General features: G+C 47.9%; 1 protein-coding gene across 1 annotated transcript in view; it reads left to right on the top strand.

The window, feature by feature from the left end:
• Positions 1-18,213, top strand: part of LOC140734106 (uromodulin-like 1) — a 38,784-nt gene that overhangs the window by 1,637 nt on the left and 18,934 nt on the right. Inside the window, exons 2-5 of the mRNA XM_073057687.1 lie at positions 4,509-4,760; positions 6,685-6,924; positions 7,837-7,991; positions 16,644-16,845. Of these exons, the coding sequence (XP_072913788.1) occupies positions 4,509-4,760; positions 6,685-6,924; positions 7,837-7,991; positions 16,644-16,845 (849 nt within the window). The remainder of the gene's footprint in view (positions 1-4,508; positions 4,761-6,684; positions 6,925-7,836; positions 7,992-16,643; positions 16,846-18,213) is intronic.

Raw genomic sequence — 18,213 nt, 5'->3', positions numbered from 1 at the left:
ATACCAATATTTTGAGTGTCAACTAATTAAATCAATGTGTTAAAGGCCAATAATACTGGAGAATCAGTAAAATCAGTGTTGTCCTAGAATCCGTCATTTGCATTTTTTATCTTGATACGTTAGCTGACCTTCGTCCCCAGACTTGAACAGAAAGGCTGTACAAAGGGGAGCGAGGCTTCCAAGGGTCATGTTCGGCCTGGAAGCCTGCACTATGTCTGCTTACTGTCTCTGTCAGCTTATCATCTTGCCTTGCTGAACATCCAGCTGAAAAAGGGGAGTCCAGCTCTGAGGTTTTGTTCAACTTGAGACTGTACAGTGTCCGCTCTCTGTGCTGTCAGTACGCCATTTTAACTCTTGACTTGCTGCAACTTCCACAACGGGGGTGGGTGAAGTGCATTGAACTAGACAGCTCCAAGAATCACTACCTTGTCGTGGTGGAGAGGCTCGAGTTCCTGAGATCTCAAGAGCGATGCTGTCTTGAATTTAGCCCTCCGGAGCTTAGCTCCTGATAGGGTCTCCCATGGCGGTGAGGTTCCAGACGAAGAGTGATCCAATCAAGACCTCAACGATGGAGCTGGCAAAAGATGATGCCACATCACGATGGCAGGCTGCAGCAAAAAGGGTGCCCAGTCGCCTTGTACTCCATGCCACTGGGCCTCAACCCTGACTGGTCAAGGGCTTTGTGGTGGTTGCCCTTGCATCCGCCTCCCCACGTTAAAAGTCAAGCACAGGTAATCTCCTTTAAGGGAATCCACACCTACGTTCCAATTATTGTGATTAGCGAGTAGCGAAGGGAGTAGGGCTATGAGGTCTGGAAGCTCCTAGGTCAGACTTTGTGGATTGTAATCGGCCTCTCCAACCATGTGAATCCACCAATAGATAACCCCCATCATACTCAACTCGAGTGATCGCAGTATTGTTCAGCAAGAATTCGGACTGCATCAGGCGGGGAGTGGGATGAGATTAATGGGGCACAAGGGGCATGGAACCTAGATGGTGTGGTTAGTGTTTTTGGAATGGAGTGTTTCAGAAGGCTATGGGGTGTTCACCAGAAATTTAATCCAGTAAGAAATGGGCATCCATGTGTTTCTTGCAAAGATTTTGACATTTTAAAAAGTCCTGTTTAAAATTTCAGTTGCATAATGTTGAGCAGTTTTGAAGAACACATCAATAAAACTGGTGAATTGGTTTAATGTTGCCTCATGTATGCAAGTACAGAGAAAACCTTTTTTGCGTGCCATCTGTACGGATCATTTCATCACATCAGTACATTGAGATAGTACAAGGGGAAAAGCAGTAAAAGAATACAGATCAAAGTGTGACCGAGAAAGTGCTTGTAGACCAATAGGATGCAAGGGCCACAATGAGGTAGATTGTCAGTCCATCTTGTCATTTGAGACTTTATTCAAAAGTCTTACAATAGTGGGATCGGATCTTTCCTTGAGCCTGGTCGTACACGCTTTCAGGCTTTTGTATCTCCTGCCCGATGGAAGAGGGAAGAATTGAGGGGTGGGAGTGTCTTTGATTATGCTGGCTGCTTTACTGAGGTAGAGAGACATAGACTGAATGCATGGAGGGGGCTGGTTTCTGTGAGGAACTGAACTGTGTCCCCAACTCTGCAGTTTCTAGGTTGAGTAGTTGCTATACCAAGCCATGATGCGTTCAGACAATGCGTTCTACGGGGAACTGATTAAAAGTTGGTGAGGATCTGTAGAAATAAATCTCATGTTGACAAATGATTGAGTGGATTTGAGGAATTTTACAGATCCAGAGAGGTGATTCTGATTATGGTGACTGACTGCGATTGACAACAACAACCTCTCACTCAATGTCAGGGAAACCAAGTTTAGTGACTATAGGAGGAAGAGACTGGGGGGGGCCAATGACCAGTCCTGATCAGGAGAATCCAAGGTAGAGAGGGTCACAACTTTAAATTCCTCAGCATTATCATCTCAAAGGATCTGTCCTGTTTCCAGCATGTCCTCTTTCCTTGCAAAGAAAGCACGGCAGCCACTCTACTCTCTCTTACGAAGATCTTGCATATTTGGCATGTCATCTAAAACTTTGATAAACTTCTACAGGTGAGTGTTGGAGAGTGACCTGACTGGCTGCATCACCGCTGGTATGGAAACACCAATGCCCTTGCATGGAAAAGCCACAAATAGTAGTGCGCATAGCCCAGTCCATCATGGGTAAAGCCCTCCCCACCATTGAGCACATCAATATGGAGCACTGTCGCAGGAAAGCAGCATCCGTCATCGAGGACCACCATTGTCCAGGCCACTCTGTTCTTGCTGCCGCCATCAGGAAGGAGATACAGGAGCATCAAGTCCCACACCCCTAGGTTCAGGAACAGACATTGCCCCTCAACCATCAGGCTCTCGAACCGGAGCAGATAACTTCAATCACCTCGACAGTGAACTGATTCACAGTGCATGTTCTCAGTATTTATAGCTGAGTTACTTAATTCTTTTCTTTTCGTATTTGGGCAGTTTGTTGTCTTTTGCACATTGGTTGTTTGTCTCTGTCTGCTGTTTTCTATTGTTTATTTTCTATTTACTGTAAATGCCTGCAAGAAAATGAATCTCAATGGTATGTGGTGATGTACACTGTATGAACTTTGAATTTTAATTCATTTATGTTAATGGTATGAATGCAAAGACACTATCAGGTGTCCACATTTGCTGCTTGCACAGAGCTAGAAGGGAAAGTGAATATTTTTTGTATGTAATGTGAAGCTAGTGTTGTGTAGTGGAATCTGTGCTGGTTTGTGACGAGCTGCAGGGTGCTGCTGACCACTGGGTAACCAGATGGTCTGTCCACCTTGTTATCAGTAGAGGGATTGAGTATAAACATATGCAAATCTTGCCAAGTTTGTAAAGTGCTTGTGAGATCCATCCCGGAATGCTAGGAGACTGTGTCCAAGTCTGCTGGAGGCATGTCCTGCAGTTAAAGGACTGTGTACGTGCAGGGGTGTGAGGAAGGAATGGGGGCCATTTTTGTTGTTTTATGTAGTTCTGCCAAGCATTGTGGTGATGCCAAATTGTGTGGAGAAGCCAGCAGCCTTGCTCCCACTGCACTCTTGGGGGTGTTGTTTTTAACACAAATGATGTATTTCACTGAACTTGAACCTTGAATCTAAATCTTGTCTCTATGCCTAAAGAACATAAAACATTACAGCACAGTACAGGCCCTTCAGCCCACAATGTTGTGTTGACCTTTAACTATTCTGAGATCAATCTATCCCTTCCCTCCTACATAACCCTCCATTTTTCTATCATCCATGTGCCTATCTAAGAGTCTCTTAAATGACTCAAATGGTATCTCTCCACACCCCCAGCAGCACATTCCGTACACCAGACATGAAATTAAACTTGCCTCTAACACCCCACCTCACCCCACCCCCCCCCCCATACCTTCCTCCAAACACTTTAAAATTATCGAGGATCAACTTTAATTGTCCCATCCATTTACATTTATTAGGAATTTGCTGTGGTGTTAGCATAACATGCAACAAAAACAACATTCAACAATTACAAAGAATTGCTATTTCCACACTGGGAGGGGGGAAAAAATCTCTGGCTGTCCATTCTCTCTATGGTTCTTGTGCAGCTCTATCAAATCACCTTTCATCTTCCCTTTTCTCCAAAGAGAAAAGCCCTAACTCACTCAACCTTTCCTTGTACGACATGCTCTCTAATCCAGACAGCATCCTGGTAAATCTCCTCTGCACCCTCTCCAAAGCTTTCACATCCTTCCTATAATGAGATGAACAGACCTGAACACAGTGCGTCAAGTCTGTTCTAACCAGAATTTTGTAGAGCTTAAAGGAGGACATGGAGTTAGTCCCTGGGATTCTGGGCATGAGATTCCTGGGACAAGGAGCTTCTGCAAGGTGAGACTGAAAGGGACTGGCCTGTTAAACTTTAGAACAATTTGGTGACACGACCATGCTGTTCTCCTTGTGCACAAATAAATAAATAGTGTAATTGAGGAATGAGTCTGAGTTTTCAGGGTTCCATTTAATTGTACCAAATTCTGGGAGTGTTTGGCAGAATTGCTTCCATAAGGAGAAGACAGAATCACGCAATGTAGACAATCCGCTTGTACTTGTCACGTGTGTGTGGACACGAGATTTTGCCAGTGCTGGAAATAGAGCGAGAGAGAGAGAGAGAGCCCCCCCCCCCCCAAAAAAGGTCAGGCAGCACCTATAGAAGGGAATGAGCAGTCATCGTTTCTGGCTGAAATCCTTCATCAGGGTTCATGCAAAATGAAGGGATTCAGCAGATCAAGCAGTATCTGTGGAGGGGAATAAACAGTTGACATTTTGGGCTGAGATCCTGGAAGGGAAAGGGGCAGAAGGCCGAGTAAGAAAGTGTGTTGGGGAAGGTGGAGGAGATGCTTGTTTCTGAGGCTTTTCAGTTGCAGCTGTCGGTAACTTGCTTTTAAGATGTTTAGAAACATTCCTCAATTAAACCACATAAAAATAGCATCTCCTACTGTTTCAGCTCCAGTGAAGTTGGTGAAGCTTGCCCAGACTACTGCTGCTGCTGATGGTTACAGCGTGTCCTGGTCAGTCTCAGGAGATCCGTCTCAAGTCCTCTTCCGAGTCTATAGAAATGGACGTCTGCAACTGACCCAGAATAAAATGGAGTACGTCACAGTGGGCCTTGGACCTTGCACCGAAGAGACGTTTATGCTGGAAGTGGTGTGTAGGACCGGAGCTGTGGCTGACAAAAAGACAATTGTTGTGACAACAGGTCTGGGGCTTTACTTTTTTCAGTATCATGTTTTATGTAACATGAAATTTATTGCTTTGTGGCAGCAGTATAGTGCAATGCTTAATATATACTATAAATTACAATAAGAAATGTATATACAAAAATGTATTTCCTCCCTGATGGTAGCAATGAGAAGAACGTATGTCCTGGGTAGTGAGGGCCCCTTATGATAGATGCAGCGCATCGAAGATGTCCTCGATGGTGGGGAGCCTCGTGCCCGTGGTGGAACTGGCTGAGTTTACACCCCTCTGCAGCTTTCTCTTCTCGTGGCCCCTTCATACCAGATGGTGATGCAACTAGTTAGAATGCTCTCCACAATACATCAGGAAATGTTCCATCTTCCTTTGGATTTAGCGTTTATGGAAGAGTTCAGGATAACAGGATAACAACTTGTTTCCTTGGTTTGAAAAAATGTACCTTAAATACAAAGGACAAGCAACAGACAATCGGCAACTTATCCAGTAATGTTGGCAATGAGGACGGACAATTCTCCTTGTACACTGGTGACTTGATAGAGGTGTATGAGATGATAAGGGGCATAGATAGAGTGGACAGCCAGCTCCTTTTTTTTCCAAGGTTGGGAATCTCTAACACAAAGGGGCATGACTTTTAAGGTGAGTGGAGAAAAGTATAGGAAGCATGTCAGAGGGATGTGTCTTAACAGTGGTGGGTGTGTGGAAAACACTGCCAAGGTGGTGGTAAGGGCAAATTCATTAGGGACATTTAAGAAACTCTTGCACAGGATGATAGAAGAATGGAGAGCTATGCGGGAGGGAAGGGCTAGATTGGTCTTGGAGTAAGTTAAGGAGTTGCACAGTATAGTTCGTTGGCATGTACTGTTTGATGTTCTGTTATTCGATACGCATTGTAGATGTATAGATTTTCCTTGTATTTGGGTGTACAGTTAGTGTAACACTATTACGGCATCAGCAACTGGGTTCAGTTCCACCACTATCTGGTGTACATTCTCCCCATGACTACATGGGTTTCCTGCGGTGCTCCATTTTCCTCCCACATTCCAAAGCCGTACGGGTTAGTGAGTTAGATGGCCACGTGGGTGTAATTGAGCAATGTGGGCTTGTTGGGTCAGAAGGACCTGTTACTGCGCTGTGTCTCTAAATAAATTTGCTCATTGAAGCACAGTATATGCATATCCTTAGCATGAGACAGGAATGATTTCAAGTGATATGGGTCAAATGTGACTAGATTGGATCAGCACAGACAAGTTAGGCTGGCGGGGCTGCTTGTGTGTTGTGTGACTGTTCAATGTGTCATTCCTGAAGTAGTCAGTCTAGCTTAAAGAACCTGTTTCTGATCAGTAGCTTGGGAAGTGGATCTGTAATGTAGGAAATGGTCAGGTTCTTCAACACAAAACAACAATAGAATAAATGATGAAGTTTTTAATGTCTGTTCAGAGAAATATGAACAAAACATCAGGACACATTCCCCTGCAGCAGTGGAATTGGTAATGGGAGTCTCTTCGCATCTCACTGACTGAGCAGATGAGGATTTAGCTTAGTATTTCTTCCGACAAATCTTTGATGTAGCTTTAAGCCTTGGTCCAAAATGTTGATTGTTTGTTGCTCCCCATAGATGCTGTCTGACCTGCTGAGTCCCTTCATCACTGTGTGTGTGTGCGTGCGTTCGTTCATTCCAGCATCTGCAGATTTTCTCTTGTTTGTGAAAGGATGTGTCTGTGATGTTTTGGGCCGAGGCCACTATTCTCTGCAGTTTTGTTCACCCATGTGTACTTCAACTGTCATACCAGAACATCCTTACTGCCACGTTTCCTGAACACAAGTTATTTCATTGGCTATAACATTGAACAGTTCTGGAATAATGACAAACATTTTGTTTTGTTATTTGTTGTGGGGCTGCTATTAAATGTTTCTCTTCCCCCTAGCCCCAGTCAGTGTTACCGAGCTGATCTACAAACCAACCATGGATGGGGGCTTCTTCTCCTGGCGTTCCCCACCGGCCTATCATGGAATTCGTGTGCAGGCTAACAACACGTTGGTGGCTTTCACTAAGAAGAGCTATTACCAGGTGTCCGGTTTGTCAGCCTGTACTCGGTACCTGTACACTTTCCAAGCAACTTGTGGACCGTGGATGAGCGAGGGAATCTCCTGGGTCGCAGTTACAGGTACCATTTCTATCCCACTCCAACCCCCGAGTGAGATGAAATCATCTCTAAATAGAGCTATAACTGAGCAGGTTTCAGGAGTCTCGAAACTCCAGCCTGCACTGGAAAGTACGAGTAGGGTTTTAATATCAAGTGGCATGGAGTTGTTAATGTGTTACAGCACCAGCGATCCAGGTTCAATTCCTGCTGCAGTCTGTAAGGGTTACAAGGTTCTCCCCACAACCCTGTGGCCTTCCTCTAGGTGCTCCAATGCTCTCCCATATTCCAAAGACGTACGAGTTAGTGAGTTGTGGCCATGCTATTTTGCTGCCAGAAGCTTGGCAATGCTTGCAGGCTGCCCCCAGCACGTTCTCAGACAGCGTTAGACATCAATGGAAACAGCACATTTCACTATATTTGGATGTTTTGGTACATGTGTGACAAAACTAATCTTTACATTGTTGTTTTCCCCTGTGTAACCTCACTGTCTTGATGAAGGGTGTCAGCCCAAGATGTTAACTATTTGTAGTGGATTCTGGTTAACAGGGCCTCTGGTTAATCAGAGGGGCTGCTCATTTGGGGCAAATCTAAAAGAACAAAAACTAATCAATTAAAATAGCCAGGAGTCCTTTTTGTTTATTGGCGATTCAGAGGTGCTCTTCTTTGCCTGGGGGCTTCTGCTAAGCGGAGTAGCACTTCCATGAATGAGGATTACATTGGCTGCTGCCATGAACAAATGGCTTTGATGTAATGGAAGGAGGTTGGGAATAATGCCTTGGGTGTGTATGTTGGTGAGCTGCTGACTTTAGTCAGAGCATTTCTTCAGAAGAGTTGGGAGAGTTGGTGGATGGGAAGTAACCAGTGTCCTGGCCTAGGTCTGCTGGTTGGAGGTGCCTTTTGTATTGACTTTGATTAATCTTAGGAATTCCACAGGGTGTCCTGAAGTCCGACCGTCGGATCGCAAGAGCATTGTCGTGCCATCCAACCAAATCCACTTCCACATACATTTTCCCTGGCAGTTTGCAGATTACATGAATGACCCAACTTCAAAAGCTTACCTAAAGCTGGCAGGCATCTCTCGTTCCAAGGTAAGATGGAGTTAAAGACCAGATGTTGGGTAAAGGGAGGGTGCAGAGGCGCTGGGATTGATTTCCTCGGAGCAAGGGTGGATTGATGAGATTTTATGGAAGATGTTGGTCACCTTGGTGGGATTTAATGGAAGAGATTGGGTGTAAGTGGTTTCCTGTGGTCGAAAAGCAAGGAAGTAGAGGGGGCATATTTAAGAGAATAGACAAAAGGAATCAAACTGGCTGAATTATGTTTACAAAATGTTGGAGGAACTTCAGGTCAGGCAGCATCTATGGAGCAGAATAACTTATTCAAGTCAATGGAGCAGTCGAAGATTTGGTTCATTGCTGTGTCTGACAGATGTTTGGAGATTTGAGTCCTGATGAATCTCAGCCCAAAACATTGACTGTTTATTCATCACCAAAGATTCTGCCTGACCTGCTGAGCTCCTCCAGCATTTTGTGTTGCTCTGGATTTTCAGCAACTGCAGAATCTCTTGTGTCTATAAAAAGAGCTGAATAGATTTCTTTTTAAATCACAGTTGTAATGTGCTGTATAAAAGGAAGTGGGAGACGAATAAAACATGAATCGGTTAAATATTTGGAATATAGTAGAGAGCAGTAAGGAAAAGACTGGGAGACCAGCACTGATCGGACCCTAGGGAGTAATTTGATAGCTCATTAATAATGAGCTGAATGGCCAGAGTGTGTGTGATCTTCCCATCAGACTTTGAAGGAATTGCTGTTCATATCTGGAGTAAGGATTTTAACTTGGCCAATCACATCTGGGTTTTAAGATAAGACCATGAGACAAAGGAGCTGAATTAGGCCATTTAGCCCATCAAGTCTGCTCCTCCAGTAGATCCTGGCTGATTTATTTTCCCTCTCAATGCCATTCTCTCCATAATCTTTGCCCTTACTAATCTAGAATCTCTCAGTCAACACACAGAATGCTGGTGGAACGCAGCAGACCAGGCAGCATCTATAGGGAGAAGTACAGTCGACGTTTGGGACCGAGGCCCTTCATCAGGGCAATCGGGGGTGGGGGGTGAGATAGTAAGAGATTTGGGAGAGGGAGACCCAAAATGATAGGAGAAGACAGGAGGGAGAGGGATGAAACCTAGAGCTGGGAAATTGATTGACAAAAGGGATACAAGGCTGGAGAAGGGGGAACATCATAGGACGGAAAGCCTTGGAAGAAAGAAAGGGGGAGGGGATCACCAAAGGAAGATGGAGAACAGGCAAGGAGTTATTGTGAGAGGGAAAGAGAAAAAAAAATTAGGAATAGGGTAAGGAGGGGCATTAACGGAAGTTAGAGAAATCAATGTTCATGCCATCAGGTTGGAGGCTACCCAGGCGGAATATAAGGTGTTGTTCCTCCAACCTGAGTGTGGCTTCATCTTGACAGTAGAGGAGGCCATGGATAGACATATCAGAATGGGAATGGGACGTGGAATTAAAATGTGCGGCCACTGGGAGATCTTGCTTTTTCTGGCTGACCGAGCGTAGATGTTCAGCAAAACGGTCTCCCAGTCTGCGTTGGGTCTCACCAATATATAGTAGGCCGCACTGGATGCAGTATATCACACCAGCCGACTCACAGGTCAAGTGTCGCCTCACCTGGAAGGACTGTCTGGGGCCTTGAATGGTAGTGAGGGAGGAAGTGTAAGGGCAGGTGTAGCACTTGTTCCACTTACAAGGAATAAGTGCCAGGGGATCCCTGCGGAAAGCAGAAAGAGGGGTGAGAGGGAAAGATGTGCTTGGTGGTGGGATCCTGTTGGAGGTGGCGGAAGTTACGGAGAATTTTTTGTTGGACCCAGAGGCTGGTGGGGTGATAGGTGAGGACAAGGGGAACCCTATCCCTAGTGGGGTGGTGGGAGGATGGGGTGAGAGCAGATATGCATGAAATGGGAGACATGCATTTGAGAGCAGTGTTGATGGGGGAGGAAGGGAAGCCCCTTTGTTTAAAAAAAGGAAGACATCTCCTTCATCCTGGAATGAAAAGCCTCATCCTGAGAGCAGATGCGGTGGAAGACTGGGAGGCCATTTTGCTGAAGTGGGACACAACGCAGACTGGGAGACCGTTTTGCTGAACACCTACGCTCTGTCTGCCAGAGGAAGCAGGATCTCCCAATGGCCACACATTTTAATTCCATGTCCCAATCCTATTCCGATATGTCAATCCATGGCCTCCGCTACTGTCGAGATGAAGCCACACTCAGGTTGGAGGATCAACACATTATCTGGGTAGCCTCCAACCTGGTGGCATGAACATTGATTTCTCTAACTTCCGTTAATGCCCCCCTCCCCTTCTTACCCCATCCCTAATTTTTAATTTTTTTTTCTCTTTCCCTCTCACAATAACTCCTTGCCTGTTCTCCATCTTCCTCTGGTGCTCCCCTCCCCCTTTCTTTCTTTCAAGGATTTCCGTCCTATGATACTCCCCCCTTCTCCAGCCTTGTATCCCTTTTGCCAATCAACATTCTAGCTCTCAGCATCATCCCTCCCCCTCCTGTCTTCTCCTATCATTTTGGGTCTCCCCCTCCCTCTCCCACTTTTAAATCTCTTGCTATCTTTTTTCAGTTAGTCCTGACGAAGGGTCTCGACCCAAAACATCGACTGTACTTCGTCCTATAGATGCTGCCTGGCTGATGCACCATCAATAACTCTCGGAGACGGGAGGCTAACAATAGGCTTTTATTAGCAGCAAAAGTGACCACAACATCCTGGAGACTGAGGGAGGAGCAGTGCCTCCAATCGCCTTTATACAGGGGTCTGTGGGAGGAGCCACAGGAGCAGTCAGCAGAGGGGCATGTCCAGACAGATATACACATTGTTTACCACATTCACCCCCCCCCCCCCTTTGTTTTAAAAGAGAGTCCCCACAGGGCGAGGTTTCTCACAAGTATATTTACAGGTTAAGTCTATCAGGCAGTCGAGTCTGTCGCTGCGATCTACGTAGCACCGGTGGTGATTGCACCAGTGACAGCCTGACTTGAGGTGCCAGCCCGTTAGGCGTCAGTAATCCCTCATGCATGTGCGTGCCGCCCGGTATGGGAGTGTCGTGAGGAGTCTGCGTAGGGCTTCGTGTGTGTGTATGTATGTATATATATATATATGTGTGTGTGTATACACACGCACACGCACACGCACACGCACACGCACACGCACACGCACACACACACACACACACACACACACACACACACACGTGGGTACGGGGTTCATAGTCACCGTAGAGTGTTCGGGGTAGGGGTCTGGTGCTCCTGCGGGCACCAGGTCGCGGACGGAGACCGTGTCCTCCCGCCCATCAGGTAAGACCATGTAGGCATACTGGGAGTTTGCATGAAGTAGGTGAAACCTCTCGACCATCGGGGAGTATTTATTGCTCCTTGAGTGTTTCCGGAGCAGCACTGGCCCTGGGGACGTCAGCCAAGCTGGTAGGGTGGTCCCAGTGGCAGACTTCCTGGGAAAAGAAAAGAGTCGCTCATGAGGGGTGGCATTGGTGGACGTACATAACAGGGAGCGGATGGAGTGGAGTGCCTCGGGGAGGACCTCCTGCCAGCGAGAGACCGGCAATCCCTTTGACCTAAGGGCTAAGAGTGTGGCCTTCCACACAGTGGCATTCTCCCTCTCCACCTGTCCATTTCCCCGGGGATTATAGCTCGTGGTCCTACTAGTAGAAATACCCCTAGCCAGCAGGTACTGGCGCAGCTCGTCACTCATAAAAGAGGACCCCCTGTCACTGTGGATATAGCAGGGATATCCAAACAGAGTGAAGAGCTGGTGCAGGGCTTTTATGACGGACGTGGTAGTGGTATTGGGGCAGGGGATGGCAAAGGGGAACCGCGAGTACTCATCGATTATGTTGAGAAAGTAGACATTGCGGTCAGTGGAGGGAAGGGGGCCCTTAAAATCGACACTCAGTCGCTCAAAGGGGCGGGTGGCCTTTTCAGGACGGTAGAAGTGCGGTTTGCACTCAGCGCAGACTTGACAGTCCCTGGTCATTGTCCTGATTTCCTCAAGGGAGTAAGGCAGATTCCGGGCTTTCACAAAATGGTAAAGTCGGGTGACCCCCGGGTGGCAAAGATATGCATGGAGGACGTATAGCTGGTCGAGCTGTGCGCTGGCACATGTTCCCCGGGATAGGGCATCAGGGGGCTCACTGAGCCTTCCAGGCTGGTACAGGATATCATAGTTGTAGGTGGAGAGTTCTATTCTCCACCTCAAAATTTTATCATTTTTGATTTTGCCCCGCTGTTGGTTGCTGAACATGAATGTAACTGAGCGCTGGTCGGTCAGCAAGGTGAACCTTTTGCCGGTGAGATAGTGCCTCCAGTGCCTAATAGCTTCCACTATGGCCTGGGCTTCTTTCTCCACCGCGGAGTGCCGAATTTCCGGGCCTTGAAGGGTACGGGAGAAGAATGCTACTGGCCTTCCTGCCTGATTGAGGGTAGCAGCCAGCGTGAAATCGAAAGCGTCACTCTCTACTTGGAAGGGAATGGTCTCGTCCACCGCATGCATCGTTGCTTTGGCAATGTCCCCTTTAATGCGGCTGAAGGCCGCGCGGGCCTCGGCTGAGAGGGGAAATGCAGTGGACTTGACTGGGGGCGGGCCTTGTCTGCGTAGTGAGGGACCCATTGGGCGTAATAGGAAAAGAAGCCCAGGCACCGTCTGAGGGTGGTGGGAAGAGGGAGTTCTAACAGGGGGCACATACGGTCGGGGTCAGGGCCAATGACCTTGTTCTCCACGACACACCCAAGGATAGCAAGTCGGGTGGTTCTGAACATACACTTGTCCCTGTTATAGGTAAGGTTAAGAGTTTTAGCTGCTTGGAAAAATCATTGGAGGTTGGTGTCGTGATCCTGCCCGTCATGACAGCAGATGGTGATGTTACCCAAATATGGGAACATGGCCTTCAGTTGGCACTGGTCCACCATCCGGTCCATTTCCCTCTGGAAGATAGAGACACCATTCGTGACACCGAAGGGAACGCACAGGAAGTGATAGAGCCTGCCACCCGCCTCGAATGTGATGTAGGGGCGGTCCTCCGGGCAGATGGGGAGCTGTTGGTAAGCAGATTTCAGGTCTGTGGTCGAGTACACCTTGTACTGAGCTATCTGATTGACCATATCCATGATGCGGGGTAGGGGGTACACGTCAAACTGCGTGAACCTATTAATGGTCTGGCTATAGTCCACGACCATCCTATTTTTCTGCCTGGTCCGAACAACGACCACCTGGGCCCTCCAAGGACTTGTGCTTGGCTCAATGATCCCCTCCCTGAACAGCCGCTGCACCTCTGACTGAATGAAGGCCCTGTCCCCCGCGCTGTACCTTCTGCTTTAAGTTGCCACAGGTTTACAGTCGGGGGTCAGGTTGGCGAACAGCGGTGGGGGAGGGATCTTGAGGGTGGAGAGGCTGCAAGTGGTGTCAGTAGCGCGGCTGTTGGCATGGTGCTGGGTGGGATGTGTGGGTCGGTGTGTGTGTGTGGTCAGTAGCGGGGTATATGACGAAGTCCCACAAAACTGAGGATTTCTGACAGTGATTGGTGGGTGGGGCTCGTCATACTCCATTGTCACACTTTTCAGGTGGCTCTGGAAGTCGAGTCCCAATAGCACAGGGCACACAGTTGAGGCATGACCAGTAACACAAAGTTCCGATATTCTGTGCCCTGCACCACCAATGTTGCTACACAACCCCCCCGGATGTCTGTGGAATGTGACCCAGAAGCCATGGTGACCTTCTGGCTTACCGGCTGTGTCACGAGTCCGCAGCGTTGCACTGTGTCCGGGTCAATAAAACTCTCAGTGCTGCCCATGTCAAACAGGCAGCTAGTCCTGTGCCCCTCCACCAGGATGTCCATCATTGACCTTGCGAGCTGGTATGGAGCGCTTTGGTCGAGGGTCACAGCACCGGTGGGTAGGAGGCGGGGCGAGGTGGCGCTGACAAAGATGGCCGCCCCCATGCCTCGCACGCGGTGGGCAGGCAAGATGGCAGCGACCAAGATGGCCACCCCCATGCCTCGCATGCGGCGCTGCCCGACCCCGCTCGTGGTTTGGACTTACAGGCCTTGGCGAAGTGGCCTTTCTTTCCGCAGCTGGAGCAGGTAGCTTCTCGGGCCGGGCAGCGTTTTCGGGGGTGCTTTTCGAGTCCGCAGAAGTAACACTGCACAGACTTGCAACTGGCAGCAGCTGTGGTCGATATGCCCGCGGGTTGCAGGGACTTCACGGACTCGCGACTGGCAGCAGCCGAGGTCGATTCGCCGGCGGGTTGCGGGGTCTGCAGCGTCCATGGGGCCGGTGGGAGGTCGCGTGCCTGGAGAGTGTCAGCGTTGTGCAGAGCGGCCTCCAGCGTGTCGGCGAGCTCGATTGCCAAATGTAAGGTAAGATCGGTGTGTTCCAGCAGCCGCTGGCGCACGTACACTGACCTGATCCCCGTAACAAAGGCATCTCGTACCAGCAGCTCTGCATGCTGTTCCTCCATCAGTCCCCTGCAGTCGCAGGCCCGCACGAGTGTCTGTAGGGCCCGGACAAACTCAGCGCTCGACTCTCCGGCCCGCTGCCGCCGTGTCGCTAAGCAATGTCTTGCGTAGACGGTGTTCGCCGGCCACCGGTATTGTCTTTTGAGGGCGTCCAGTGCCCCTTGGTAGGTCGGCAGGTCCCTGATCAGGAAGTAGCCATGCAGACTGACCCTGGAGAAGAGAATTTTGTGCATCGTTGCAGGCTCGGTCACACGAATCTCCTCCAGGTACGATTGGAAGCATGCAAGCCAGAGTTCAAATGCGATGCTGGCTTCCAGAGATTGAGGGTCAATATCCAATCTGTCCGGTCGTAAAATGCTCTCCATGTTTTAAAATTGATGCACCGTCAATAATTCTTGGAGACGGCAGACGAACGATAGGCTTTTATTAGCAGCGAAAGTGACCACAACATCTTGGAGACTGAGGGAGGAGCAGTGCCTCCAATCGCCTTTATACCGGGGTCTGTGGGAGGAGCCACAGGAGCAGTCAGCAGAGGGGCGTGCCCAGACAGGTATACACATAGTTTACCACACTGGCCTGCTGCGTTCCACCAGCATTTTGTGTGTGTTGCTTGAATTTCCAGCATCTGCAGATTTTCTCATGTTTGCATAGAATCTCTCAGTCTTTGCTTGAAATATATCCACAGCCATCTGTGACAATGAATTCCACAGATCCACTACACTCTGCCTAAAGAAATTCCTCCTCATCTGTTTTAATAGGACGTCCTTCTAGGAAGGCTGTGTCCTCTGCTTCTAGATTCTCCCACTATAGGAAACATCCTCTTCATTTTCGCTCTCGCTAAGCCTTTCCATATTCGGTAAGTTTCAATGAGGTTTCTCCCCCCATTCTCCTAAACTCCTGTGAGTACAGATCCAAAGTCAGCAAACTCTCCTCAATATGTTCACCATTTCATTCCAGGAATCTTTTTTGTGAACCACCTCTGGAGTCTCTCCAAGTGCAGCTCATCTTTTAGTTAAGGGCCCCAAAACTGTTCACTATACTCCATGCAGTCTGAACAATGCCTTATAAAACTTCACGATTAAATCTTGCTTTTGTATTCTTGTCCTCTCAAAATGAGTGGTAACATTGCATTTGTCTTCCTTACCACTGACCCAACCTGCAAATAGGCCTTTGGCAAACCATGCGCTAGGACACTGAGCGGAGTCTTGGATGCAGGTTCGATTTTCAACATTTAAGAGAAATTTGGTTAAATACGTGGATGGGAGAGCAGTGGTTTGGGTGCAGGTTGATGAGACTAGGCAGAACTAAGTTTGTCACGGACTAGATGGGTTGTAGTCTTTTTCTGTACTGGAGTGTTTAATGACTCCAGTGAATTCAGGCGCAGATCCAACAAATGATCTTCCTGTGTTAATCCTTTCATTCCCAGAATCAATCATTCAAGACTGCTTAATGTTGTTTCCACTGTACAAAGGAGAATGAGACATGTTACTCCAGATCCTATGCAGTACAAAAATACACCAGCAAGATAAAGAACACAATAATAAAACAGCACAATAAATAAATGCATGAAATGGCTTGTATACATTGTCCATAAAGTGATGCCAGGCACAGGAGTGTCTGTACATGAGGTGACTGACAGGAAATGATCATGAAGTGGTGGACGGGATCGGTCAGTGGGTGGAGGGGCTGATCTGCCTAGCTGCCTGGGGAAAGTAACTGTGTTTGAGTGTGGAGGTCCTGGCGTGGATGTTGAGTTACCCCCTCCCTGATGGGAGTGGGACAAACGGTCCATGAGCAGGGTGGATGGGATCCACCGTGATGTTACGGGCACTTTTCTGTATCCGTGTCCTTTATGGCGAGTAGGCTGGTGCCAGCAGTTTTGACTAGTCGTTGTAGAGCCTGCCTGTGTGCTGCAGCACAGTTTCTGTACCATGCATTGATGCAGCTTGAATTGTTCTCTACTAATGTATATTGATGTATCATTCTCATGAGCCTACCAGAAGGTATGAGATGAGAAACACAAGGAGCAACTTTGAGCCAAGAACTGGGAACTGGAGGGTTGAGTATCAGGCAGTGAGGGTGAAGATTTAGTTGGGGGCTTCCTCGCCCAGAGTATAAACCAAGACCTGTCCCCACTGGGGAAATGAATCATCCGATTCTCTAACGCGTTTGCTGTGTTAATCCGGCAGGTTCGACAGCTGTTCCTGGATTCCGGGGAACTCACCAATGCAGATGTGGAGCTGTTGCATCTGAGGAGAGGAAGTGATGGAGTGGAGATGAATATGACAGCCCACATTCAATTGAACAGCACACCAGCAAGCCTCGAGTATCTTCTGTCCAATCTCAGTCATACCAGGGTGTCCGCTGAGGGTGATGTGCTGTTCTGGGATGGTGGGTAATGAAATGTACCTCCTCTTGCACCTTGCCCTTCTCTCCTGGTTGCTTCTGACCCTCACCTATAGTTGACGTACCAGAATGTGGAGGGTATCCATCCATGCGTGTCCCCATCCAGCTGTTAAGAATCAGTCTCATTATTATAGGCCTGGAATCACTTTTTATTTAGAGATACAACATGGCAATGGGCTTTTCTGGTCCAACAAGACCATGCCGCCCAATTACTCCCATGTGACCAATTAACCTACTAACCCCTGTGTCTTGGGAATGTGGCAGAAACCAGACCATCTGGAGGAAATCCAGAGGGAGAGCTAACAAACTCCTTAGACACTGATGGCAATTGAACCCTGTTACAGTCACTGTAAAGCATTATGCTCACCGCTGCAATACTGCACTGCCCCACTTGGGCTGGGCTAGTTAAAGTGTCAGACACAAGAGGCAGCAGGCTCTGGAATCTCAAAGTCAAAATAAATCTTTTATCAAAGTATGTGTTACCATACATGACCTTGAAATTAATTTTCTTCCAGGCGTTTGCAGAAAAATACAATAGAATCTATGGAAATTTTATACATAAAGACTGTTAAACAACTGATGTGCAAGATTTGGAGCAACACACAAAAAAGCTGGAGTAACTCAGTGGGTCGGGTAGCATCTGTGGATGGAAATGGGCAGATGACATTTTGGGTTGCAACGCTTCATCTGGAAAAATAGAGGGGAGGGAGCCTGTGCTAAAAGCTAAAGGTGAAGGGAAGGAATGGAACTGACGGGTGCCAGGTGAATCCAATCGGGTTGGAGAGATTGTGGGAACAGGACCCGAAGCTGGGAGGTGATTGGTGGAGGTGATCAAGAGCTGAAGAAGATGGAGTCTGATGGAGGACAGTGGAGCAGTGGGAGGGGGAGGCTCGTGGTGGAAGGAGTGTGTGTGCAGGGGGCAGATGAAGAGGGTGAAGAAGTGGAAAGAAACAGTGTGGGGTGCTAGGTGGGTGATTTGGGAAGAGACAGAATAAGGCCAGAGGGGGAGCAACTTGTACAGCAATTAGTGAATTGGCAGATTTCCTTTCTGAAAGTGTATCTGAATGGGATGGTTTTTGACCACAATTCAGTAATTCCATTCAAACCATGTTAACCTTTATTATTTTTGCATTTATAGTTCATACGATATAGAATTGGGCCTTTGGCCCATTGATTCCGTGCTGAGTGCTAAGTGCGGATGTACACAAAGTGATACAAAATGCTGGAGGAATTTACATTTACTACAGAAGGAGAGGGAAATGAATAGTTGACAGTTCTGGAATGTCGGCTATTTATTCCCTTCCATTGATGCTTGAACTGCTGAGTTCCTGCCTGCATTTTGTGCAGGTTGCT

This window comes from Hemitrygon akajei, chromosome 10 (assembly GCF_048418815.1).
Source record: "Hemitrygon akajei chromosome 10, sHemAka1.3, whole genome shotgun sequence".
Classification (NCBI taxonomy): Eukaryota; Metazoa; Chordata; class Chondrichthyes; order Myliobatiformes; family Dasyatidae; genus Hemitrygon; species Hemitrygon akajei.
Note: the sequence above shows the minus strand (reverse complement) of the source record. Positions and strands in the feature narration are given on the sequence as shown.